This window comes from Bos mutus, chromosome 18, assembly GCF_027580195.1.
Source record: "Bos mutus isolate GX-2022 chromosome 18, NWIPB_WYAK_1.1, whole genome shotgun sequence".
Classification (NCBI taxonomy): domain Eukaryota; kingdom Metazoa; phylum Chordata; class Mammalia; order Artiodactyla; family Bovidae; genus Bos; species Bos mutus.
In genome coordinates, this window is record NC_091634.1 from 6227568 (window position 1) to 6254977 (window position 27410).

Genomic DNA, 27410 nt, shown 5'->3' on the forward strand with positions numbered 1-27410 from the left:
CTCGGGCTGCGCGGCCTCTAGGCTCGGTTCGGGGGCGGGGGGCAGCGGAGAGGGAAGGGCGGGGGGCTGGCTTCTCACCCGTCTCGTGAGGTGGGGACGGGCATGGTGGGCGCAGGACGAGGACCGAGCAGGAGGGACGCGAGGACCCCACCGCCCTCGCAGCGCACACAGAGAGAGGCGCTCGCACCCCACTAGCCCTCCGGGCAGAAAGATGAGTCTGGGGTGTAGACCCAGGACCAGCCCTCCCCCCACCCCACTCCACCCAGCCCCATCTCTATGTGTCTGTGTCTGTATCTCTCCGCTCTGTCTCTCTTGTCTAGCTGTTGCTCTTCCCCTCACACACGCGCGCAGGCACACGGACACACGCACATGCATTTTTTTTTTTTGATCCGAGTTACAATGATGTTGGAAACCGCGGGGGGCTGGAGCGTGTGCGCGTGCGTGCGCACGGAGTGCGGGGGCGAGCCGCCCCTGGTCCTCGGGTCTGGGAGCGCAGGGCGCGCCCCGTCACCGCTGAGGGTGCGCGCGTTTGTGCAGACCGCACCCGCCCCCCATCCCCGGTCCCCCCGGACTCCCCAGCGTGGGAAACTCTCGGGTCAGCCGTGTTGAAGCAGAGCTCGCGGGCGTGGGCGCGCGTGTGTGTGTGTGCGCTTGGGATGGAGAGGCTGCTTGGAAGGGAGGGCCGGGCGCCCCAGGGATAAACCCTAGACCACAGTCCCCTTCTGCCACTACCCAGCCAGCCCCAGGCTCCTCAGTGGCCTCATCCGTCAATTGGGTATCCTCACAGCTTCCTCCCGAGGCTCCGGGGTAGCTTAAACAAGCGTGTGCAGTCTGGCGCAAGAAGGGGCTGACTCACAATTCCCAAGTTATTGTCGTTTTCACTGCGACCGTCTTGACTAGCCCATCTCCCTCTAACCCGTCTCTCCTCCTATGGAGATGGGGGTGAGAGGACCTGACCCCACGCCGCCCCCTCCCCTCCCAGAGCTCCGGGTGGGAGTCCCCAGTCACCCAGCCCCTACCCCAGCAGCGGCTCAGCCTCATCCTGCGGCAGCCACTGGCACAGACCCACCAGCCGCCATCGTGGCCTCCAGCGCCTGCCACCCTGGGCCACCTCCTCCCCTGTCATCGCCGCCAGTCCCCTGCCTCCCCGCGGGCTTCCTCCCAGCCTCACCTGCCCACACCTGGCCCTTCTGCACTTGCCTTGCCTGGCACCTCACCTTCTCCTTCAAGGTCCCCCTTTGAGTCTAACTTCAATCTTTCCAGCTGCTGCCAGGAGGGGCAGGGGAGACAGGAGCCCCGTGTGTGATGGTGGGTGAGGTGTCCGGGTCCCTGGGAAACCTGGCCTCTGCAAGCACTCCCTGGAAGGAGAAGTGGGGTGAGGGGGCATCCAGAGGTGCGTGCAGGTGGCGAGGGGACTCTGGTGGATGCCGAGTCGGGCGCCAGATCCCAACTCTGACTTTCTCAGCTTGGCTCATCACCTTTTGCTTGTCACTTGTGTCTCATCTGTCTGTCACTCCATCTCCACCTATTGATATCCCTTTGTGAAATCACACAAGGAGCCAAGTTTTTAACCTGGGCTGCTGTCTCCACCTGTCGGCACATCCTCTCCCCCTAGACTCAGTTTTCTGTTCTGGGAAATGGGCATAAAGTCTTCCCAGCACGGAGATGGTGAGCTGAGGGCCAGCCCCTGCTGTCTGCCTCCCTCGGCCTGTTGGGCCCTCATCACCTGGGACCTGGGGTGGCCTCGCCCCCTTGGGTCCTGAGCCTTGTGTGGCAGTGGCAGCAGAAAGCTGTCTGGACTCAGGGGAGGAGCTGGGCTTCTGGAGGGGGCAGTCCCTTCCCTCACTGAGCCTCTTCTTTTCTTCCCCCATACCACAGCCCCCCGGCGCCCAGGCGGAGCATGAACATTGAGGATGGCGCGCGCCCGCGGCTCCCTGTGCCCCCCACTGCCGCCCGGTAGGATGTCCTGGCCCCATGGGGCCCTGCTGTTCCTCTGGCTCTTCTCCCCGCCCCTGGGGGCCGGCGGGGGCGGCATGGCCGTGACATCCGCTGCCGGAGGGGGCGCCCCGCCGGCCACCTCCTGCCCCGCGGCCTGCTCCTGCAGCAACCAGGCCAGTCGGGTGATCTGCACCAGGAGAGAGCTGGCCGAAGTTCCGGCCAGCATCCCTGTCAACACGCGGTACCTGAACCTGCAGGAGAACGGCATCCAGGTGAGCCAGGCTGCTGCCATCGTGGGGGCCCTGGGGCAGGGGCGTGCGTGGTGGCCGGGCGGCTGGTCCCTCCTCCCTGAGCCACCAGCTCTTCGAGCCCATCCTTCCGTCCCTTGGGCACTTCTCGGACGCCATGTGCATCCTCGTCCCTTGAGCCGAGGCTGTGTCTTAGGTTTTCTCAGCATGAGGCTCCTCCATGTGTCTGGGCTGCGGCAGGACCGCCTGCCTGCCTCCCACAGCACGGGAGCCACAGGTCGTGCTGGGGGTGACCCTTTGCTGAGGCCCCCCATGCCATCTGCACTGCTGTGCCCGCCGCCTGGGGCACTGGTCACATGACGCTGGGCCTCAGTTTTTCCATCTGGGAAATGGGGATGATAAGAGCTCTGCCCGCAGGGCGGGTGCGAGGGCTGCTGGACTTCATACTTGTCAAGGGTGTAGACTTGCTCTGGCACGGGTAGCACTCATTCGCTTATGGTTCAGGGCTCCCGGGCCCAGGGAGTCTTTACGAGAGCCAAGCGTTCCCAGGTGCTGGCTCGTGCTGGAATGGGGCAGGTGCCATCCGATTATTATTGTGGTTAAGACAGGCCACCCAGGACGCTTTGGGGGCAGAGCTGCGCTGTTTTGAAGCAGGGTATCTCCTTCTCTGCTCTGTTGACTCTGGGGCTGGATCATCCTTGGTTAGGGGTTCATCCTTGGTTAGGGGAGTCATCCTTGGTTGGGGGAGTCATCCTTGGTTGGGGGAGTCATCCTTGGTTGGGGGAAGTCATTCTTGGTTGGGGGAAGTCATCCTTGGTTGGGGGAAGTCATCCTTGGTTGGGGAGTCATCCTTGGTTGGGGGAGTCATCCTTGGTTGTGGGGGATCATCCTTGGTTGGGGGAGTCATCGTTGCTTGGAGCGGGGCATCCTGTGGGCTGTAGAATGTGGAGTGGCATCCCTGAGCACCAGAAGCCGGTAGCATCCCACCCTCCCCGCCCCGTCCCAACCATGTCTCCAGATGTCAGACATCCCTGGGGGACGGAGGGAATCCCCTTTGGTTGAGAACCACGGCGGGGGAGGGATTGTGTGGGTGTTTTTTTTTTTTTTTGGCCATGAGGCATGTGGGATCTCCTCACCCATGGAACAAACTGTACCTCCTGTGTTGGAAGGCAAAGTCTTAACCCCTGGACCACCAGGGAAGCCCTGAGAACCACTGGGCTTGGTTGGTTTGTTTTTGGCTTTGCCCTGCGGCAGCGCAGGCAGGACCTTCCCCAACCAGGGATCAAACCCACGCCCCCTGGACCACCCGGGAAGTCAGAGACCCTCTCTTTCAAAGGCCTTTGGTCAATCCTCTGTCCCCATGCAGGCCTCTTCTATCCCAGCCTGTAGAGCCATGAGAGAAGAGGGGTCTGAGCTAAACATCTGCTCCCCACTGCACCTCCTGGCCTGACCCCAGGAAGGGGAGGGGGTCAGGGACCACCCCCATCTGACCATGTGAGGACTGGGGCCCCATGTGTGGGGCCAGAGAGCGGAACTCTTGGTGCTGCGGCGGGGTGGTCAGTGTCAAGAGAAATGCCAAAGGCCAGGCTGTCGCTTCCTGGGTGGCTGTGGGGATAGAAACCCCGATGCCAGAGTTGGCCGTCACCCAGCCCTGCTCCCACAGGACTATGTCCTACCCCCCCATCGCCCAGCCCTGCTCCGTCAGGACTGTGTCCCCCCCGTCGCCCAGCCCTGCTCCTGCAGGACTGTGACCCCCCAGGCTCCAGGCCGCCTCCCCAGCCGCCTCCCCCAAGAGGTTCCCTTTCCCGCTCCTGATCTTGGAGTCCAGCTTCAGTCTCAGCCGCTCTGTCCAGCTCTCCCTTAAGTGGGTCCTCCATTCTCGCCCTTGTTCCCCTTGCCCCCTTGCCCTGTCCTCCGGCACCCCTGTGATGGCGCACCGATGCTGCCAGGCCCTTCCCTCTCCCTGGGCGGCTTCCACTCCAGGAGGGAAGGAAGGCACAGTCGACTGATGGCAGGCTGGGGGAGCTGGGAACTGGGAGCCTGAAGTGGGGAGGTGAGCACGTCAGGGATCCTGTCTGTGATGGAGCCACGGAGTACACGCCACAGAGGCCTCCCTGTGGTGGGAGCAGATTGCCATGGGGAGCTCGATGAAAAATTCCACCCCTCTAGCAGCTGCTGAGGGCATGTCCCCACCCAGGTGCCCCTACCCCCACCCCGCACAGGGCACTGACCTAGGACAGCCACCGAGCAGCACCATGCCCCAGCCTTGCCAGCTGCTAACTCCGCACACCCCGCCCATCCTCCCAGCAGCCTCCACGCAGGCCTGGCAGTGCCCTCTGCCTGCTGTTCAGTTGCTGAGCCGTATCTGACTCTCTGCAACCCTGTGGACTTCAGCACACCAGGCCTCCCTGGCCATCACCAGCTCCCGGAGCATGCTCAAACTCATGTCCATGGAGGCGGTGATGCCATCCAACCATCTCATCTTCTGTCATCCCCTTCTCCTTCCACCTTCAAGTCTTTCCCAGCATCAGGGTCTTTTCTAGTGAGTCGGCTCTCCGCATCAGGTGGCCACAGTCTTGGAGCCCTCTGCCTAAAATGCTCCAAAACCCCCTGGTCTCTGGAAAGAGTCCAGGCTCTTCTGCAACAACCGGTCACTCTCCCAGCCCTGAGAGGCTGCTCAGACCATCCCCTCGCCTGAACATGCCTCTCTTTGGGCCCTGAGGTCCCCCAGGCGAGCCTTCCCTCTGGATCCACAGCCCCTCAACATCCCTGGCCTTCCCCCTTAACGCTTCCATCATTGACTATCACCTGGTCGTCTTCCACGAGGGAGGCTGTAGTGTAGGTACTTGGGACACATCAGTGAGCAAAACCGACAGCCAGATGCTCCCTCCTAGCACCCGCATTCCAGGCCTCTGTCTAAAAGGAAATGTGTGTGCGTGCGAAGTAGCTTCAGGCATGTCTGATTCTTTGCGACGCCATGGACTGCAGCCTGCCAGGCTCCTCTGTCCATGGGATTCTCCAGGCACAAATACTGGAGTGGGTTGCCAAGCCCTCCTCCAGGGGATCTTCTCAACCCAGGAATCAAACCCACATCTCTTACATCTTCTGCATTGGCAGGCGGTTCTTTACCACTAGTACCACCTAGGAAGCCCAGGAGGAAATGTGCTTTGTGTTAAAGATGTTAAGGGCTGTGGGTAAGGAGGCTGGATGGGGGTGAGGGGGTGGTGGCTGCAGCTTTATAGGCACAGGGGTCAGGGCGGCCTCATGGAGAAGGTGACATTTGAGCAAATGTTTGTTTTCAGTTGTTTTGTTTGGCTGAGCTGTAGGGCTTGTGGGATCTTAGTTCTCTGACCAGGGATGGAACCTGAGCCCCCTCCAGTGGAAGCGTGGTGTCCTAACTGCTGAACCGGCAGGGAATTCCTTGAGCACATGTTTGGAGGAGGTGATGGTGGGAGCCTTGCGGGGGCGTTCTGGGCAGGGAGCAGCAGGTGCAAAGGCCCTGGGGTGGAGCCTGCCTGGTGTGTAGGAAAAACAGCCAGGAGACTGGCGTGGCCAGAGCGGAGTGAGCCACAAGAAGAGGGCGGGGGGTGAGGACAGAGAGCGGACAAAGGGGTCGCGTGGTCATGGTGAGCGCTTGGCTCTTCTCTGCCGGAGACAGGAGCCAGGGGAGGCTCTGAGCAGAGGACGTATGGGCCCTGACTTGGGTTTCTCTCTGGCCAAGGTGTGGGGACCCCAGAGGCAAGAGTGATGGCAGGCAGGCCTGTTCCAAGGCTGGTGCAGAGCTCAGGAGAGACAGGTTGGTGGCCCAGCACACTCCTGGACTGGTTGTGGTGGTAGTAGAGAGAAGCGGACAGATGCTGGGTCTGTTTGGAAGGTGGAGACCACAGAATTTTTCAGCCAAGTGGATCTGGGAAAAGCGGGGGAGAGGATGACTTTGTAGGTTTGAGTGGATCCCTTGGTTGGACTTGCCTGCTCACGTGTCTGTCACCCCCTCTCCCAGGCCCTGGCCACCAAACCATGTAACTCACACCCCTGTCAGATTATACATATATGAATTTATTACAAAAGTCATGCAAAGGTCTACAGCATCCATGGATTGCATATATTATAAAGCTTACACAAAAATGGCTACCGTTAAAGGATGGTGTTCATGTGTGCTCAGTCACATCCAACTCTTTTGTGACCCTAGCATGGACTGCAGCCCACCAGGCTCCTCTGTGCATGGGATTCTCCATGCAAGAATACTGGAGTGGGTTGCCATTTCCTTCTCCAGGGGGATCTTCCCAACCCAGGGCTCGAACCCTCACCTCCTGCATTGGCAGGTGGATTCTTTACCACACAGCCACCTGAGAAGCCCATTAAAGGATGGAAGGCATGTCTGTTTTTTTTTTTTTTTTGGCTGAGCCATGTGTCATGTGGGATCTTAGTTCCCTGACCAGGGATCGAACCCACACCCCCTGCAGTGGAAGCTTGGAGTCGTAACCACTGACCACTAGGGAAGTCCCCAAGAATGGCAGGCATGTCTTGAAATCCTAACACTTTCATGTCTCACCCCTGGAGGTTCTTGTACCCCCTGCTCTGAAGAGCACTAACCCCTGACCCCAAACCACATGTTCCCTGAGGTCAGGGAATGTCCAGTCCACAAAAGCAGACGATTTGAAATGTTTGGTGGAATTGTACACCCTCGGTGGACACAGGCAGATAGCAGGAGAAGTGAGATCACCTTAATTACCAAATAGCTTTTTAATTATTCAGATTTTAAAAACTGAAATAACTCACCCTTAGTCCCACCACCTAGATATAAATAACTACTGTTTACATTTTATTTTAAAGCCGTCCTGGGTCTTTTCTGTGTCTATGTAAATGTGGTTTTAAATTATTTATTCTAGAAGAAACACAAATTAATTTAGGAAAACTAGGAAAGATATCTAAGTAAGAACACAGGGACAAAAGTCAAGTGTCATCCGACAACCACAGGTAACTGCCATTAACACGTGGTGTCTTTTCATTCAGAGGCTCAGCACGTGCCCCTCCGTGCGTAGGACAGGTTCAGGTCTCTAAAGAGAGATTTTGCTCTTATTTTTTAAAAGGAAAAATGGAATCACCCCATTTCATACTGGTTTGCAACTGACTTTGGGCACCTAGGAGTCTAACCATGAACATCTTTCTCCCTGATTCTGATACTTGTCTACTGTACGTTTGTGTCACGTCCGATTCTGCGACCCCGTGGACTGTAGCCCTCCTGGCTCCTCTGTCTATTACTTGTATTTTAACCACCATATTGGATTCCCATTCGTGGGCACCGGGTTGATTAACTCGTCCCTTCTTATTTCCAATGTTTTAACTGATGTAAGCAACACTGCAGTGAACATCCTCAGTGCTTGCTCTTTGTACCATTCTGGATTCTGCCTTGGGGATAAATCCCTAGAAGTGGGATGGTCAGGTCGGAGGCTGTGACCTCCCCAAACACACATGCACACACCCGAGGCCTGGCCCCCTAGAGGTGGCCGGGGTTGGGAGATTCAAGAGCCACCCCCCACCCCCGCTTGTCCGTGGTCACCTGCTTGTCATCTGGGCTCCCAGCCAGATGGTCACCTCCCTGAGGGCAGGGACTTCCCCGGCTCCCTTCTGCTTCCCCAGCACCCAGATCAGAGCCTGGCACACACTAGGTGCTCAGCAGGTGTTTGTCTGAGGATAGAAGGCCAGCCCCAGGGGACCCTCTGTGAGCTGTAGCAAGTCAGTCCTGCAGCCCCCTGCCCTGAGAACTGGGCGCAGCCCTCAGGTCCAGTTACCCGTTCCCACTTGCCCCAGCCTGTGGTCCAGTGAGGGCGAGAACCACACCGGGAGCGCAGTGCTCATGTAGCCAGGCCCTCGGAGATGCTTTTTGGCAAAGCCCTAGGGACTCACCTTCCCTCAGCCCCGATGCCACTCAGGCCGGGTGCATGCCCACCCTGGCCGGCTCAGGGATACCTCTGCTCCCCCGGATCCTCTTCCAGGTAGAAGCCATGCCTCTGAGTGGAGCTCAGCCAGCTCACCCCTTCCCAGCCCCAGCCGGCGGGGCGGGGGTCCTCCCTGGAACCACTCCCTCAGTCACAGCCTCGACCTCCTCTCCTCATCCCCTCTCTGCTCCCCTCCCCACCCCCACCAGAGCCGACCATCCGCGTGTGTTTACTCTGGATCTTTCTGCTTGTGTACGTTCTTGCAAAATGCTTATTGTTGCTTTGTGTGCATGCGTTGTTAATTTATGTAAATGAAGCTGCGTTATAGACGGCTTCCTTTGTCTCACTGTTTTCACCAGGCCTGGGTGGTTAAGAGCCTTCCACGTCTCTGTGTGTGTGTGTGTGTGTCTCTGTGTGTATACTCGGTTGCTTTAACTGCTGCAGAATTCCCTTGGTGGCCCCCCCAACCATTCCCCCCAGCCCCCAGGAAGCTTCAAGCTGTCCCCACCACAAGCCCTCCCTCAGGAGCCCCTTGGGGGCTGTGGCGGGATCATGTCTTCGGAATGCACGCCAGGGGGATTCAGAGGACATGATGCACTTGACCTCACAAAGTACGCTGACCCGCTCAGGCTTCTGGGGGCTGCCCTGGTCCCTCTGGGGGCCCACCATGAGGTCCTCTGGGCAACGTGTTTGGAGTCACTTGCCTGGGAAATACGCTTCCATCCTAAGGAGACACTCAGAGTTGTGCTGAAGGCTGGGTGGCCCAACAGCCAAAACACAGAAGCAGCCTGGGCTCCCGGTGATCAGACATCAGTTCAGTGAATCACTGAGCATCCTAACGACGGAATATCCACGCACCGATTTAAAATGGAGTTTCAGGGGCTTCCCTGGTGGCCCAGCAGTAAAGAATCCGCCTTGCAAGGCAGAGGACGTGGGTTCGATCCCTGTTCGGGGAACTAAGATCGCATATGCAGTGGAGCAACTAAACGCAAGCGTTGTCACTACTAAAGCCTGCACACTCCAGAGCCTTCACACAACTGCATAGTCCATGTGCCATATCAGAAGATCCTTCATGCGCAACTAAGACCCAACAGTGAGCTCCTGGAGCTGGTGATGGACAGGGAGGCCCGGCGTGCTGCTACCCATGGGGTCGCAAAGAGTCGGACACGACTGAGCGACTGAACTGAACTGAAGACCCAACAGAGCCACATAAATTAATAAAAGTTTAAAATGGAGTTTCGAAGACTACTGAAGGACACTGGGAAATGCTCAGAAGATCATATTGAACTTTTCAAAGAATGCAAGTAGTATGTCCAACGTGTCTTTAAAATTTAATTTAAAATTAAAACAAAATCCAGGGACCACCCAGATGTATTAACAGTGCCTGTTTTTTTTTTTTTTTGGCCATGCTGCAGCTTGTGAGATCTCAGCTCCCCAAACAGGGAGCGGCCCTGGGCTCACAACTGTAAAAGCACTGAGTCTTAACCACTGGATTGCCAGGGAATCCCTTTAATTTCTTCTTGATGTCTTCTTCATTCTCTAAATTTTCTACAGTGAGGGCATTTAATACTTTTTGTATCCGGGAAAAAAATGAACTTAAAAAATAACAAGTACAGGGCTTCCCTGGTGGTTCAGTGGTTAAGAATCCGCCTGCCCATGCAGGAGACTCGGGTTCGATCCCTGGTCCGGGAAGATCCCACACGCCTTGGAGCAACTAAGCCGGTGCGCCACAACTACTGAGCCTGTGCTGTAGATCCCGGGAGCTGCAACTACTGAGCCCTTCTGCCTAGAGCCCGTGCTCCGCAACAAGAGAAGTCACCGCAAGGAGAAGCCCAAGCACCGCACCTGGAATGTAGCCCCCGCTGCCAGCAACTAGAGAAGAATCCAGGCAGCAACCAAGACCCAGCAGAGCCCAAAATATATACAGCTGTTAAAAACAAAAATAAGTAGAAAATGTTGCACGAGCCGAAGGAAAAAGTCTACACTGGGATTTTCTCACCTTTCCCTGGAGAAGGGAGAAAGAACTAGAGTTTGTGGAAGATTTGCCCCAACTTGTTTGTTCCTGTAACAGTGGGATTGCGCCCATCTGATGGGTGCGGGAGCAGGGGCGCGGGCGGCTTGTGCCCCTGCTCGTCCAAGGTCACCCAAATTGTGGTGACCCCGACAGCTTGTCCCGGGTCCCAGGAGTCAGCCCAGAAAAGTGAGGCCCTGCCAGCCAGGCTTTGGTTTCAAGAAAGTCAGTCTGTTGCAAAGAAGAACCCACCGTGGCACGTGACCGAGGCGAGCACCAGAAATGGCTTTGCAGTTACGCACCAGTTTGCAATTTTCTGGGCAGTCAAGTCCTTACCAGCATCAGGAAACACAGGGGGTTTTTGACTGGATGGACTTCTCCCAGCCAGAGCTCTTGAAGGAAGGGAATGGTGAGCAGAGTGGGTGCAGAAGGACCCTCTCTGGAGGTCAGCAAGGGCAGGCTGGTGGGACTCCCCAACCTGGGTCACCGAGGCAGGAAGGGACAGCCAGCCTCAGGGGCCATGCCCAGGCTCCCAGGACTGCATGCCTAACTCAACCTCCCCAGCTTCCATCCTGACTCTCGTTTCCTCCTTCCTTCCCTTGGAAGCGCCCCCCAGAACCCTGGGTCATCCCATCGCCCCCCAGAACCCTGGGTCATCCCGTCGCCCCCCAGAACCCTGGGTCATCCCGTCACCCCCCCAGAACCCTGGGTCATCCTGTCGCCCCCCAGAACCCTGGGTCATCCCGTCGCCCCCCAGAACCCTGGGTGTTCCCATCACCCCCAAGAACCCTGGGTCTTCCCGTCGCCCCCCAGAACCCTAGGTCTTCCTGTCGCCCCCCAGAACCCTGGGTCTTCCCGTTGCCCCCAGAACCCTGGATCACCGCCCGAACCTGGGTCACCCTGTCGCCCCCCAGCACCCTGGGTCTTCCCGTCGCCCTCTCTGACACTTAGTTTCTGCATCTGTCAAGACAGGACTCTGGAAGCCTTGGAAGTCAGGAAGACTCTTCCTGACTTATTTTCATTTTGACATGTAACACCCACACAAGAAGAACATGGACGTGAATGTCCAGCTCAAAACGATCATCAGAAAGGGAAGGGCTGGGACTTCCCTGGTGGTCCAGTAGCTAAGAATCTGCCTGCCAACGCAGGGGACACGGGTTAGATCCCTGGTCTGGGAAGATCCCACGTGCCTCCGGACAACTAAGCCTGTGTGCCCCAACTACTGGGCCTGAGCTCTGGAGCCCGGGAGCCACAACTACCGAGGCCCGAGTGCCCTAGAGCCCGTGGTCCCAAAAAGAGAAGCCCGAGTACCTGCATCGGAGAGTAACCACCACTCTCTGCAGCTAGAGAGAGCCCGCATGTAGTAATGAAGACCCAGTGCAGCCAGAAATAAATAGATAAGTGGGAAAAAAAAAAAGGCTCCTTGCTTCCACTGCATGGGGTGAGGGTTTGATCCCTGGTCGGGGAATGAAGATCCCACACGCTGTGTAGCAGGCCAAAAAGTGAACGTTTTAAAAAAGAGAGAGAGAAGGGCCACATCAATGCCACCAGGACAAGAAACGGAACATAAAAAACCTCTGAATCCTCCCCCAGAGTCCTCACTCCGGGCAGCTACCCTCCTGCACGTCTGGCTGCTTCTGCTCCGCCAACCTGCTGAGATGCATCCCTGGGGTTTCCTGTGGCCATGGCTGCTCCCCTTTCCCTTCTGTATTGTTGGGTCATGTTCTATCCATTGCAGATACTTCAGTTGCGCTTTGCATTTCTGTTGATGGGCATTTGGCCACGCCAAGCAGCATGTGGGATCTTAGTTCCCAGACCAGGGATCGAACCCACACCCCCTGCATTGGCAGTGCAGACTCTTAACCACTGGACCACCAGGGAAGTCCTGTTAACGGGCATTTGGATTGTCTCCAGGTTAAGGCTCTCACAGGCTTCCTTGCTGGCTCAGCAGGTAAAGAATCAGCCCGCCAGTGCAGGAGTCATGAGGGGTATGGGTTCACTCCCTGGGTTGAGAAGATCCCTTGGAGGAGGGCATAGCAACCCACTCCTGTATTCTTGCCTAGAGAATCCCATGGACGGGGGAGCTTGGTGGGGTCCATGGGGTCGCACAGAGTCGGACACAGCTGAAGCCACTGAGCACACACGCAGAGTGAGAACTCTGCCTGCTTTTAAATTTAGTTTTTCCGAGTGGGTGGATGTGTGGGTGGAGCCCCTTCCCCATTTATCCCTTGAGAGTGGGCTGCCTGCCTCAGGCTGGGGTGGGAGGGGCGGCAAAGCTCTCTCAGACTCAGGTGTGTAGGTGAGCAGGCCCAGGAAATGATGCCACACACCTCGGGCCTCACGGGGCAAGTCCTGTGCCAGCGAGCTGGTCCACTTCTTTGAACATCGGATGCCCCGGTGTTCCCTCTGGTACCCACCCTGATGGAGGCAGAATCCTTCAGGACTTGGCCCCCACCCATCTCTCCCCTCTCCAGCCTCCTGCATCCTGGGCAGGACACTGGCCCTTCCTGCTCCCTCCTAGCTCAGCACCTTCACATGCGCTGTTCCCTTTCTCTGGAATGCTGTTCCACTCTGCCACTCACTTGGGCAACCCTGGCACTTAGGATGGTGGGGGACTGTTGAGATTTGACTCACGAGTCCTCTGACACATTGTGGAACCCACTGGAGCCTCAGTTTTGTCGTCAGCAAAATGGGGATAATGGTCCATCTTACAGCTGCCAAGAAATTCCATGTCTCTAACCTTTGGACCAGCACGTACTGAGCGCCTCTGTGTGCCGTGCGGTCTTGGGGGCCCTGGACTCAGTGCCTCAGCAGGTCTGATGAGGGAAGAGCGCCTGGTGCCTTAGTATGCACGCACACAGCCGATGAACAGTGTTGTGGTAGTTAGAGGTGAACGGCGAAGGGGCTCAGCCATACATACACGTGTCCATTCTCCCCCAAGCCCCCCGCCTCCCTTCCAGGCTTGGCTCCCTGTGTTCTACAGGAGGTCCCTGATCGACCCCAGAGCTTTATCCACCAGGCTGCAGGGTCGGCCTGTAAGATGGCTGGGCGGGGTCTGTCTGAGCACAGTGGCTGTCCGGGGAGCCGACACGTGGACGTCAGGCTGTCTCCTCTCCCGCCCTGGCCTGAGCACCCCCTGCTGCCCCATGTAGCCGTGGAGGGCCAGCCCAGGGAGCATGTTGAGAGGTTGGTTTCAGCTGCCCTCTCCCATGATGGTTCCTGGGGAACGGCAGGGGAGAGCTGCCCCTGCCTCCCTGGAGCCTCTCGGAGCCCCCGTTAGAGCAGTGCCTGGTACGGCCTGGAACCTCCTAGCAGGGACACACTGGTTGGATTTGTCGCTGGCAGTGAGGGAGTGGTGATGGAGAGGATGTTGCGTTCTGGGTGGCCCCTGGGCTGGGCCGTGTTGTTGTGATACGTGTCTGTTCTCGGTCCTCAGGGCCCGTGTCCCCATGTTCCAGAGGGGACTCGGGCCCCAGAAGGCTGAGTCTTAGGCCTGGGGGCGCTCAGTGAGCAAGATGAGAGCCCTCAGCGGCCCACACGCTTGCCCAGCTCTGGCCACATCCTCGCAGTCAGACAAATCCACACTGAAAATGGGAAGCGTGAGTCCCTGACCTCAGAGAGGTTGTCATAAAAGCAGTGGATACAGGAAAAAAGAAACAATTGAAAAAAAAAAAAAAAAACCCTGTGAATGTGGACTTCCCGGGCAGTCCAGTGGTTAAGACTCTGCGCTTCCGACACAGAGGGGTTCGAGTTCGATCCCTGGTTGGGAAACTAAGATCCCCCATGCCATGGGACAACTAGGCTCAAGTGCCCCAGCTACTGAGCCCGAGGGCCTCAAGTAAGACCCAACGCAGCCCGGAGGGGGAAAAAAAAGTGAACCTAAAATAATTAACGAGAAAAAAAAAACGGGAAGCTTACTAAATTTTTGTTTGCAGTTCATTACGTTCAAAACCTATAAAAGCGATTTATCTTCATAGTGTTCAGATGAACAATTCGTCTCATGATTCTCCAACCACAGTTAAATTTTTAATAAGGGATTTCTTGACAGTTTATTTTCTTAAAAATCCCAAAAGAATATGGTGGTTTTTTTTTTTTTTCTCCCCAACGTTAATAGCATTTATCTACCACTACTGAAGTGGAAAGTCTCCTAATTTATAGGCAAGGTTACAGGATGGAAGAAGCCGGGGGGAAAGTCCCCGGCGGGGAGGGAGGTGGTCAGGGATGAGACCACGTTCCCAGGCCGGCCTGACCGATGTTTGCATCCGTGACAGTTAGCACAGAGCCAGGATCATGGGTTGTGAGGTGGGGGGCGGGGGGCGGGAGGGCTTGGCAGGATGTCAGCGTTCCCTCGAGCCAGAGACGTCAGGCTCGGAGAGCAGGGGGATTTGCCTGCTGCGAGAAGCCAGTCCCCACCTTGTTCATCCCACTGTGTGTCAGTGGACACAAGGGTGAGCCGGCCCTTAGCATCAGAGAGGGTTTGGGGAGGGGTTTCAGATGGTGCTGGGTGAAGGGGCTGCAGGCCTGCCTCTCCCCTGCGGCCAGGGCGCCTCCCAAGATCTGTTTACACCATCACCACTTAAATGATCATTTGCATAATTAGTATGTTGGGTGTCTCAGGTCCCCTCTCAAGGTCGGGCTCTGGGAAGTCGGCTGTGGCTGTGTCTTCTCCCTGCTGGATTCCCAGAGCCCTGCACGGTGCTTGACACATAGCAGGCACTCAAAGAGTATCTTCCAAATGAGCAAGTTAGCATGTGGGTAACGTGAACAACGGATGGGCTCTGCAGCTCAGCGAATTGCGTTGGAACCCACAGAAGCCCAGCCCTCTCGGTTTAGGTGTGGGCGTGGCGGAGACCCGGTGTTTCCATTCAGGAGAAGCAGACACTGAGTCCTTGTTCTGCTACTCTGGAGCTGTGAGACTGAAGGCAAATGACTTTACCCTCGATGAACCTCCATGTCCTTAGCTGTAAACCGCCAAATGTGCAGAGAGAAGGCAAGGGCATGTGGTTGGTCATCTCCACGTGACAAGATTTCCACAAGGATCAAAGCAGATGACAACCTGAGTGCTTAGCACAGGGTCTGCTAAATGCAAAAGTGAAAGTGAAGTTGCTCAGTTGTGTCCGACTCTTTGCGACCCCATGGACTGTATCCCACCAGGCTCCTCCCTCCATGGGATTCTCCAGGCAAGAGTACTGGAGTGGGTTGCCATTTTCCTTCTCCAGGGGATCTTCCTGACTCAGGGATCGAACCTGGGTCTCCCGCATTCCAGGAGACACTTTACCTCTAAAGCCACTCAACAAATACTAGTTTCTCCGTTTGACTTGTTAGGAACCTGCTTTGGATGGTCCTTTGTTAGAGTCAGAGATGGGGTGAGCCTTGTATTCTCTGGAAGAAGAGGAGAGGAGTTGACTGGCTTTGATCTTTAGGTGGTTGTTCAGTCGCTCAGCTGTGTCTGACTCTGTGCCCCATGGACTGCAGCATGCCAGGCTTCCCTGTCTTTCACTATCTCTGGGAGTTTGCTCAAACTCATATCCATTGAATTGGTGATGCCATCCAACCATCTCATCCTCTGTTGTTCCCTTCTCCTGCACTCAATCTTTCCCAGCATCAGGGCCTTTTCCAATGAGTTGGCTCTTCCTATCAGGTGGCCAAAGTATTGCAGCTTCAGCTTTAGCTTCAGTCCTTCCAATGAATATTCAGGGTTGATTTCTTTAGGATTGACTGGTTTGCTCTCCTTGCTGTCCAAGGGACTCTCAAGAGTCTTCTCCAGCACCACAATTTGAAGGCATCAATTCTTCGACGCTCAGCCTTCTTTATGGTCCAACTCCCACATCCATTCATGACTACTGGAAAAACCATAGCTTTGACTCACACCATGGATGCTCTCCAAATGAGCCTTGTCCATTCTAAGCCTTGACTAAGGCTTGAACTGGGTGCAGAGAAGGCAGAAATGATTCAGATGGAGTCTACTCATGAAGACTCACAGCCCAGACAAGGAGACACATGCACTGAACCAGCATGATAAGGGTCTGCTAAGAGAATGCCTGTGATGAGTCAGTGAGCACAAGCCAAAGAGAGACTCCTGGCAGAAGGCGATTGGAATGTCCCAGGGAACTAGAAGCCCAGGTGGCGTTAATGGTAAAGAACCTGCCTGCCAGTGCAGGAGACATAAGAGACATAGATAGGTTCGATCCCTGGATCAGGAAGATGCCCTGGAAGAGGGCACGGCAACCCACTGCAGTATTCTTGCCTGGAGAATTCCACGGACAGAGGAGCCTGGCAGGCTGCAGTCCTTGGGGTCGCCAAGAGTTGGACATGACTGAAGCGACTGAGCAACCGTGGCAGGCATACCAGGTGGAGGGCACAGCCTGTGCGAAGGCAAAGAGGCCGGGCAAAGCATGGTGAGCATATAGAACCCCATATGTCTCCCTGTGGCCAGAGCAGGGGGGAGGCCAGTGGGGCAGGTCCAGAGCCTCTGATAGCAGGCTGAGGGTCACAGGGAGCCGTGGGAGGGCTGTGAGCAGGGATGTGGCAGGATGTGAACTGCACTTTAGACAGTTCTGGCAGCAGATGTAGAGAAAACGGACAGGGAAGAAGCCGGAAGCCCAGAGGTATGACAGTTGTTAACGGTCATCATCAGCCCATCAACAATTTAAAAATATGTATTACTGCCTGCTTGCCATGTCCCGGGCACTCCCTATCTTGTCCGAGCCTCACAACGCTGCAGGACCTGCAAGGAAAATGGTCTCAGAGACGTTAGGACACCTGGGCAATCGCGTACCGCTGCTGCTGCTGCTAGGTCTCGTCAGTTGTGTCCAACTCTGTGCGACCCCATAAACGGCAGCCCAACAGGCTCCTCTGTCCCTGGGATTCTCCAGGCAAGAACACTGGAGTGGGTTGCCATTTCCTTCTCCAATAACACGCACCGCTGGTCAGCAGCAAAGCCAAGATTCGAACCAGCCAGCGCTGACTCCCACCCACAGCCCCCAGTCACCCTGCAGAGAAGAGGAGGGAGAAAAGACTGGAATCCCGTTACAAATAAAGGGACTCACTATTTAAAGCAAGCCTACAGTGCCTCCTCAGTAAACCCGGGCTTCCCTTCTCTGCCACACCCCCAGCCTGCAGCCTGCTTATTCCCGATGCTGCTGCTGAGTCGCTTCAGTCGTGTCCGACTCTGTGCGACCCCATAGACGGCAGCCCACTAGGCTCCTCTGTCCCTGGGATTCTCCAGGCAAGAACACTGGAGTGGGTTGCCATTTCCTTCTCCAATGCATGAAAGTGAAAAGTGAAAGTGAAGTCGCTCAGTCGTGCCCGACTCTTAGCGACTCCATGGACTGCAGCCCACCAGGCCCCTCCGTCCATGGAATTTTCCAGCCAAGAGTACTGGAGCGGGTTGCCCTTGAGTGCATCATTAAAGGGACTGGCGGGGAGACCCCCCCCAGCCCCGCCTGGGGAGTGCCCCTGCAGCTCCCGTCACACACCCCCTTCCCAGCACGAAGGGGACAAAGCACGTGGACCCGGAGCAGCCGCAGCCCTGGGCGGAGCCGGACGCACCTTTTGGACATGATGTGGTTTCAGTTGCTTTGTGCAGAGAACCAGGGAAACCTGGGCACACCTACCAGCTGTGGGCTTCCCCCAGGCCTGGTGAGCAGCCCTGCTGAGTCACTCGACCTTGCTGCGCTAACAGCATCGGCCCCACCGGGCTGGGCAGGACAAGCCGGGCTGGTGGTTGGGGGTGCCCAGCCCAGAGCCTGGCACTCATCACTGCAGCTCAGATGCTGCCTGCGCGTGCCAAGCCTTGTACTGAGCGAATCTCACCGAGCACCTCATGTCCTCCAGCCAGCTCTGCAGGCCTAGTGTTGAAGGTGCCCTTCCATGGAGAATGGTCCTCCTCCATTTGCTCCTTCAGAATTGCCCTATCCTGGCTCAATAAATAGGCAAAGGATGGATGAATGAATGAGAGACATTTGGGCTGGGTTCAAGAGGGTGGACCAGAAAGAGGGCTGATGAATGTGGAAGAATTGATGCTTTTGAACTGTGGTGCTGGAGAAGACATTGGAGAGTCCCTTGGACTGCAAGGAGATCAAACCAGTCCATCCTAAAGGAAACCAATCATTGGAAGGACTGATGCTGAAACTGAAGCTCCAGTCCTTTGGCTACCTGATGGGAAGAGCCAACTCATTGGAAGAGACCCTGATGCTGGGAAAGATTGAGGGCAAGTGGAGAAGGGGACGACAGAGGATGAGGTGGTTGGATGGCATCACCAATTCAATGGACATGAACTTGGGTGAACTCGGGGAGATGGTGAGGAACAGGGAGGCCTGGCATGCTGCAGTCCATTGGGGTCGCAAAGAGTCAGACACGACTGAGTGACTGAACAAGAAGAACAAGAGGGTCAGTTCAGTTCAGTCACTCAGTCGTGTATGACTCTTTGTGACCCCATGGACTGTAGCACAAGAGGGTGGGCAGGAGTTTTCTAGGTGGATGAAAAGGGAAGGGCATTCTGAGCAGGGTAAGAGTGTATGCAAAGGTGGAGTGCCTGTGAGATAGTTTTAGAAGTTGATACTGGCTGAAATGCAGCTGGAGTGATGGCTGCAGGTGAGGGGGCCAAGCCAGGCTTCCAAGGCAGGCTGAATCTCCCGGAGGGCACTGGGGAGCCATGGAGGGCTCTAGAGGAAGGCAGAGGCTGGGTCAGGTCCAGGTGTCGCAAGGCCCTGCAGATGGACTCAAGGGGAAGAGATTGGAGGCTGGGAAGGTTGAGACATAAGCTGGGCCATGGGAACAGAGGAGGCAAGAGACATTCAAAAGGGACAGAACTGGCTGGCTTGCTGGTTGACCAGCCCTAACATGGGAGGCTGTGGGCAATGTGGGGTGCAAAGCTACATTCCTGCTTTTGACTGGGAAGGCGGGCTGGAGGGGCCCTGCTGAGGACGGGGACCCCGGAAGGAATGGGGACAGGGTGGGGCATGTGGACAGATTTGCTGGGAACTAGGGAGGACCACAGGGCGTTGTGTGACTCAGACAGGGTGAGGGGGCGATGGGGCGGCTCCTAGAAATTCTTTTCATATACTTACTGGTTGGTTTGGTTGGCTGCACCTGGTCTTAGCTTCGGCACACGAACTCTTAGTTACGGCGTGAGGGATCTAGTTCCCCGAGCAGGGGTGGAACCCGGCCCCCGGCACTGGGAGCGTGGAGTCTTCGCCCCTGGACCACCAGGGAAGGCCTCCCAGGGGATCTTGCCGGCACCTGGGCCAGCAACCCGTGTTCTCAGTTTCTCAGTCTAAGCCCTCAAGTCTGACCTTTGACGAGTCCACCTCATTCTCTGCCTAGTGATTAGTAATGACTGCATATTACTGTTATTATTATTGTTGCTATTAATGGAAACAGCGACTAAAAGGCCTGCTTGGGGCTTTGCCAGCGTTTCCCAGGGCGATGAGGAAAGACAGCCTGTGAGAAGGGTTCTGTGGCTTTTATATTTGGGAAACTCAGAGTCGTTGAGCAAAGCAAAGGGCCAGCCAGTTTGATCGGGAAAGCTTTTTGTCATGCTGCTGTTTGGAAGCTCGCAGGATGGGCGGGTGAGAGAACACACTGGGCTCTTTCTGGGATCGCTTAGGGAAGGAAACCCAGGCTCCCGCGGCCCAAGTAGCAGGGCTGGGGCTCCAGGGCCCCCGAGAGCTGCCAGGCCAAGGCTTTCGGGCCCCCCTTCTTCTCAGCCCCGACTGCAGACACAGACCTGGCGGGCTGCAGGGTCCCCAGGCCAGCCCTCCCTAGCTGAGTCCAGGTCTAAAGGTGAGCCTGTTCACTGCAGGAAATGAGACGAGGCAGGAGCAGACGAGGCAGGAAAAGAAAAAACTGACCTTGTCAATTCTATCTCTGAAAGCAGGCGTAGCCCCAGGAAGAGATTCTAGGTGGGCACAGAAGTCAGGTTTTAGAAGCATATTCATGACGTGGGGAAGGCTCACGATATCCTATTATTGAGGGGAAAGGCAGGAACCAGCTGCTAAGGGCGTGACCTGTCAAACACACATCAGACTTCAAAGACTTAGTGTGGAAAGAGTGTAAAATAGGGGCTTCCCTGGTGGGTCAGTGGTAAAAGACCCCACCTGCCAATGCCGGAGACACAAGTTCGATCCCTGGTCCTGGAAGATCCCACATGTGGCGGAACAGCTAAGCCCATGGGCCACAACCATTGAGCCCGTGACCTAGAGCCTGTGCTCAACACCGAGAGACGCTACCACAATGAGAAGCTGGAGCATCGCAACTAGAGAGTAGCCCCCACTTTCTGCAACTAGAGAAAAAGCCCATGCAGCAATGAAGACCCAGCTCAGTAACAATAAATTTTAAAAAAAGATTGTAAAACATCTCATGTGTAAGTTCTCCCCTGGATTACATGTTGAAATCATAACGTTGCTGTTCAGTCACCAGTGAGTGTACGAAAGTTGCTCAGCCGTGTCCAACTCTTTGAGACCCTGTGGACTATACAGTCCATGGAATTCCCCAGGCCACAATACTGGAGTGGGTGGCCGTTCCCTTCTCCAGGGGATCTTCCCAACCCAGGGATCGAACCCAGGTCTCCTGCATTGCAAGCAGATTCCTTACCAGCTCAGCTACCAGGGAATCCACTTCAGTTGCTAAGTCGTGTCCAACTCTTTGCGACCCCATGGACTGCAGCACGCCAGGCTTCCTTGTCCTTCACCATCTCCAGGAGCTTGCTCAAACTCATGTCCATTGAGTCAGTTATGCCATCCAACCATCTCATCCTCCATTGTCCCCTTCTATCTTGGAACTATCAAGCTAATCAATCATTAAAATTGATTTCATCTGTCTTGGGTTTGTGGGTTTTTTTTTTAATGTGGCCTCTAGGAAACTGACAATTAAACATGTAGCAGGCATCATGTTTCTGTTGGGTCATGCCAGCAGGAATGGTGGCTCTTGTTTTATGATGATACCTGCACCAGGAATGACATTGTTCCTTATACTGGGGTGCCTCCCAGGTTAGAGTCTCTTTTTTTAAGTTTTTAAAGTGTTTTTCTACTTAAAAATAATTTTTCTTCATTAAAGAGAAAGCATAACTTAAGAAAAATAACTTAAGCCCATAATCCCCAGCTGCTGGAGTTCACCACTAAGAAATGGCTAGGGCATGTCCTTTGCAGCCTTTTCCTGCTGTGTATATGCACACACCCGGTCCCTTGGCTGCTTTTTTTTAAGTTCTATGAAGACATAAGCACACTGTCTGCTATTTAGGGTTCTCCATTATCCCCTTAGTATTCAAATGCAAGCATCTCCATGGCAAAACTAGGCTGCAGAAAAGCTGTCTGATGGCTGCGCAGTCTCCCATGCCTTGGTGTAACCAGCACGGTGATTGATGAGGAGAATCTGGTAAGATTAGATTGTGCGTCCCAAGCCCAGCCCTGCACTGCCCTTTCTGTAGTCCATCAACCTCCACCCTAACAGGTGGCAGCCGAGTGCAGGGGTGAAGAGCTGGGACTCTGGAGCCAGACAACCTCAGTCAGATCCCAGATCTGCCAGCCCCTCCTGTGCATCCCTGGGCCAGTCGCTGCGTCTCTCTGTGCTCCCACTTCCTCCCACTTTGCCCTTGTTTTGTCGCTCAATCGTTCCCACACTCTGCTACCCCACTGTGGCACACCAGGCCTCCCTGTCCATCACCAGCTCCTGGAGCCTGCTCAAACTCACATCCATCGAGTCGGTGATGCCACCCAACCATCTCATCCTCTGTCGTCCCCTTCTTGTCCTGCCTTCAATCTTTGTCAGCATTGGGGTCTTTTCCAAAGAGTCAGGTAGCCAAAGTATTGGAGCTTTAGCTTCAGCATCAGTCCTTCCAATGAATATTCAGGATTGATTTCCTTTAGGATTGACTGGTTTGATCTCCTTGCAGTCCAAAGGACTCTCAAGAGTCTTCTCCAGCGCCACAGTTCGAAAGCATCAATTCTTCAGCGCTCAGCCTTCTTTAGGGTCCAACTCTCACATCTGCACATGACTACTGGAAAAAATCCATGGCTTTGACTACATGAACCTTTGTGGGCAAAGTGATGTCTCTGCTTTTGAATACGCTGTCTAGGTTAGTCATAGCTTTCTTCCAAGGAACAAGCATCCTTTAATTTCATGGCTGCAGTCACTGTCCACAGTGATTTTGGAGCCCAAGAAAAGAAAATTTGTCACTGTTACCACTTTTTCCCCATCAATTTGCCATGAAGTGATGGGACTGGATGCCATGATCTTAGTTTTTTGCATGTTGGGTTTTAAGCCAGCTTTCCCACTCTCCTCTTTCACCCTCATCTTCCCACTTAGATGGAGATAATTCATAACCCCTCCTGTGACACCCTTGAGGCTGAATGTGTTTGGCCATCTGATATTAGAAAGGTATTCATATACAGCATATAGGTTTACAGCACCGCCAACGATCTCATACTTCTTAAATCTGGAATGTTTCTAGAGTGGAATGTTTGACTAGTCACAAGAAGGGGATCAATAAAAGCTTTAAACAGCTTCACATGAGTTCTGATCAGGTTTTGCCACCAAATGGGGTTTGGTGCCAAAGTTATTGAGAAACCTGGCTTTTGGAGCTCTATGGATTTCATAGTTGTTCTGTGGATTTCAGGGCGATTTGTTGGATTAACTGAGTTGTTGGCTGTAAAGCATTTAGAATAGCTTCTGGCACCCAAGAAGTATCTGATGCATGTTAGCTGCTGGCATAACTTTTTTTTTTTTTAATCTTTTGGCCATGCCATGCATCATGTGGAATCTTAGTCCCCCAACCAGAGACTGAACCCATGCCCCCTGCCTTGGCAGCACAGAGTCAACAACTGGACCACTAGGGAAGTCCCTAACTTCTTTTAACCTTTACTTTTTAGGCCATGCCACAAAGCTTGTGAAATTTTAGTTCCTTGACCAGGGACCAAACTGGAGCCCTTAGCAGTGAGAGCTTGGAGTTCTAATCACTGGACCACCAGGGAATTTCCTATATTTAATCTTTTTGATTAAATACTTTATATGAGATAAAATGCCTCCCATGTTACGGGTGGGCTTCCCTGGTGGCTAAGCTGGTAAAGAATCCGCCTGCAATGCTGGGGACCTGGGTTCAGTCCCTGGGTAGGGAAGATCCCCTGGAGAAGGAAATGGCAACCCACTTCAGTACTCTTGCCTGGAAAATTCCATGGACAGAGGAGCCTGGTAGGCTACAGTCCATGGGGTCACAGAGAGTCGGACACGACTGAGCGACTTCACTATGTTATGGGTACAGTTTGGGAACTTTTGCCAGTTGCATTCACCTTTGTAGCCCCCACCCCAACTAGGGACATTTCTATCAGCCCAGGAATCCTGTTCCCTCGTGGCCCTTGGCAGACTGTCCTCGCCCTGCCCAGGAACTTACACACACACGTGGAATGAACAGGGTTCTGTGGCACATGCTCCTTTGGGTCTGGCTGCTTTCACCCAACCTGATGCCCATGAAATCCATCCAAGTTGTGTCCAAAGTTTGTTATTTTTCCTTGCTGAGCCATCATGTCCCATCCTGCAGACACAGAGCATGGCTCCATCACCAGGTGATGGGCCCTGGTTCATTTCCAGCTTGGGCTGTAATGAACACAGATGCTGTGAGCACCCATCACAGGCTTTTGGATGGACATCTGCTGTCCTTTCTCATGGGGAAATACTTGGGAACTGGAGGGGCTGGGTCCCAGGTAACTAACTCTCTGTTTCACTTTATAAGAAGAAAGCCTCAAACTACTTTCCCCAGTGACCTCATGGTCTTACAGAAAAGATGGAGACATGGGGAGTCGTCGCCCGCGCCAGCACTCAGAGCTCTTTGATCCAGACATAGAGAACAGACTCCTGGTTGCCAAGGGGGAGGTGATGCATTGGGAGTTTGGGATTAGAAGATGCAAACGATTATATATAGAATGGATAAACAATGTTTTACTGTATAGCACAGGGAACTATATTCAATATCCTGTGATAAACCATCATGGAAAAGAATAGAAAAAGAATGTGTGTTGTATATATATGTGTATATATTTTCATATATATGAATATATACATGTATTTTTCATGTATATATAACTGAATCACTTTGGTTTACAACAGAAATAAACCAACCATGAAAAGTGTTAGTCATTCAGGGTGTTTGACTCTCAGCAACCCCCTGGACTATGTAGCCCACCAGGCTCCTCTGCCCATGGGCTTCTCCAGGCAAGAATACTGGACTGGGTTGCCATGCCCTTCTCCAGGGGATCTTCCCAACCCCGGGATCCAACCCAGGTCTCCAGCATTACAGGCAGATTGTTTACTGTCTGAGCCACCAAGGAAGCCCAAACCAACCATACTTCAATAAAATTAAAAAAAAAAAAAAATCCTCTGTGGTCCACCCGGTTAGTGTCAGTATCACCGATGGTGTTTCCCCTCCCCCACCTCAGGTGATCCGGACGGACACGTTCAAGCACCTTCGGCACCTAGAGATCCTACAGCTGAGCAAGAACCTGGTTCGCAAGATCGAGGTGGGCGCCTTCAACGGGCTGCCCAGCCTCAACACCCTGGAACTGTTCGACAACCGGCTGACGACGGTGCCCACGCAGGCCTTCGAGTACCTGTCCAAGCTGCGTGAGCTCTGGCTGCGGAACAACCCCATCGAGAGCATCCCGTCGTACGCCTTCAACCGCGTGCCCTCGCTCCGCCGCCTCGACCTGGGCGAGCTCAAGCGGCTGGAGTACATCTCGGAGGCGGCCTTCGAAGGCCTGGTGAACCTGCGCTACCTCAACCTGGGCATGTGCAACCTCAAGGACATCCCCAACCTGACGGCCCTGGTGCGCCTGGAGGAGCTGGAGCTGTCTGGCAACCGGCTGGACCTCATCCGCCCGGGCTCCTTCCAGGGCCTGACCAGCCTGCGCAAGCTGTGGCTGATGCACGCCCAGGTGGCCACCATCGAGCGCAACGCCTTCGACGACCTCAAGTCGCTGGAGGAGCTCAACCTGTCCCACAACAACCTGATGTCGCTGCCCCACGACCTCTTCACGCCCCTGCACCGCCTGGAGCGCGTCCACCTCAACCACAACCCCTGGCACTGCAACTGCGACGTGCTGTGGCTCAGCTGGTGGCTCAAGGAGACGGTGCCCAGCAACACGACGTGCTGCGCGCGCTGCCACGCGCCCGCCGGCCTCAAAGGGCGCTACATCGGCGAGCTGGACCAGTCGCACTTCACCTGCTACGCGCCGGTCATCGTGGAGCCGCCCACGGACCTCAACGTCACCGAGGGCATGGCCGCCGAGCTCAAGTGCCGCACGGGCACGTCCATGACCTCCGTCAACTGGCTGACGCCCAACGGCACCCTCATGACCCACGGCTCGTACCGCGTGCGCATCTCCGTCCTCCACGACGGCACGCTCAACTTCACCAACGTCACTGTGCAGGACACGGGCCAGTATACCTGCATGGTGACGAACTCGGCCGGCAACACCACAGCCTCGGCCACACTCAACGTCTCGGCCGTGGACCCCGTGGCGGCTGGAAGTGCCGGCAGCGCGGGCGGCGGCGGTGGGGGCGGCCCCGGGGGCGGCCCCGGAGGCGGAGGCGGCGGCTACACCTACTTCACCACCGTGACGGTGGAGACCCTGGAGACGCAGCCTGGAGAGGAGGCTCTGCAGCCGCGCGGGACCGAGAAGGAGCCGCCGGGGCCCACGACAGATGGCGTCTGGGGCGGGGGCCGGCCCGGGGAGGGGGCAGGCCAGGCCTCCTCGTCCACCACGGCGCCCGCCCCGCGCTCCTCGAGGCCCACGGAGAAGGCGTTCACCGTGCCCATCACGGACGTGACGGAGAACGCCCTCAAGGACCTGGATGACGTCATGAAGACCACCAAGATCATCATCGGCTGCTTCGTGGCCATCACGTTCATGGCCGCCGTGATGCTCGTGGCCTTCTACAAGCTGCGCAGGCAGCACCAGCTGCACAAGCACCACGGGCCCACGCGCACGGTGGAGATCATCAACGTGGAGGACGAGCTGCCCGCCGCCTCCGCCGTGTCCGTGGCCGCCGCCGCCGCCGTGGCGGGCGGGGGCGGCGTGGGCGGGGACAGCCACCTGGCCCTGCCCGCGCTGGAGCGCGACCACCTCAACCACCACCACTACGTGGCGGCCGCCTTCAAGGCGCACTACAGCAGCAACCCCAGCGGCGGGGGCTGCGGGGGCAAGGGCCCGCCCGGCCTCAACTCCATCCACGAACCTCTGCTCTTCAAGAGCGGCTCCAAGGAGAACGTGCAAGAGACGCAGATCTGAAGCCGGGGTTGGGGGGTTGTGGGGGTTGCGGGGGTGGGCCCCTCCTAGGGGGGAGGGGCTGGGGCCGGACCGGGACCCTCCCCACAGCCCCAGCCCCGCACAGGGGAGGTTGGGGCAGGCAGCTCAAGGCCCCCCCCCGCGTCCGGACCCCAGGGCGGCTCTCCAAGCGAGGACACGGTGGGGCCCCGAAAATGGAGCCCCCCAGCGGTTCCGAGCCTCGCCCCACTCCCTGGCGATGGGAGGGGACGCAGGAGGGGAGTGGCCGGAAGCCTCCGCCTTTCCTCCTCGCTCTCCCGACCAACTGCTCCCGGCCCTCCGCCTTCCAGGGGAGAGAGGAGCTTTTTTGAAGGGCGTCCTCTCCTCGCCCCCAACAGCCCTCCTTTTACGGTTCATTTTTTGCAGTTTGACGCCTGTCCCCCACCCCCAGCCCTGCCCTGTCCTACCCCTAACCCCCTGGAAACTGAAGAGACAGCCACGCGGTCAGAGCCTCCGGACACCCTGGCCCTGCCCCGGGGGAGTCCACTCCCGGCCCTGGCCTCAGTGGGCCGGGGATGGGGCGGCGTCAGCCCGCCCCCCACCGTTATCCCCAACCCTCTCCTGCCCCACAGACTCTTTTGATACTGAAGGGAGGTTTGCGTCAACGACTACCTGCTCTGTAATTACTTAAAAAAAAAAAAAAAACACGGAAAAAGTAAAAAATTTTTTGGTCATGGAAGCATGGAGGAGAGAGAGAAAAGGGAACATGGGTGGGCAGCTGAATGAGGAGATGGAAAACTCCGGGCCCCATCGGGAAGGTCAGCGGGGAGCTGGCGCCTCCAGGCGCTCTTAGACCCTTGCCCTTTCACCCCTACGGCCCCAGAGAAGGGCTGGGTCGCCCAGCGCACCTGGCATTGCGTCTAATCTCCTTGCACCTCTTAGGAGGCATGTTCTGGGGTCCTCTCCCCTCACCTCCCACCTCACAGCAGGAATCCGGGGGGGGGGGCGTGTTTCCTGC

The 27410-nt window shown here is 55.9% G+C and overlaps 1 protein-coding gene across 1 annotated transcript; it reads left to right on the plus strand.

Annotated features, from left to right (window-relative positions):
• The first annotated feature begins 1807 nt into the window (after nt 1–1807).
• On the plus strand, nt 1808–27069 carry LRRC4B (leucine rich repeat containing 4B). Its single transcript, XM_070387248.1, has 2 exons — nt 1808–2210; nt 24566–27069. The coding sequence occupies exons 1-2, from the start codon at nt 1914–1916 to the stop codon at nt 26414–26416; spliced, it is 2148 nt and encodes a 715-aa protein (XP_070243349.1). The 5' UTR covers nt 1808–1913; the 3' UTR covers nt 26417–27069.
• Nucleotides 27070–27410: the final 341 nt, after the last annotated feature.

Coding starts and splice junctions, on each gene's coding strand:
- LRRC4B (XM_070387248.1), top strand. CDS start 1,914: ATGGCGCGCGCCCGCGGCTCCCTGTGCCCCCCACTGCCGCCCGGTAGG. Junction 2,211..24,565: donor TGCAGGAGAACGGCATCCAG/GTGAGCCAGGCT, acceptor CCCCCACCTCAG/GTGATCCGGACGGACACGTT.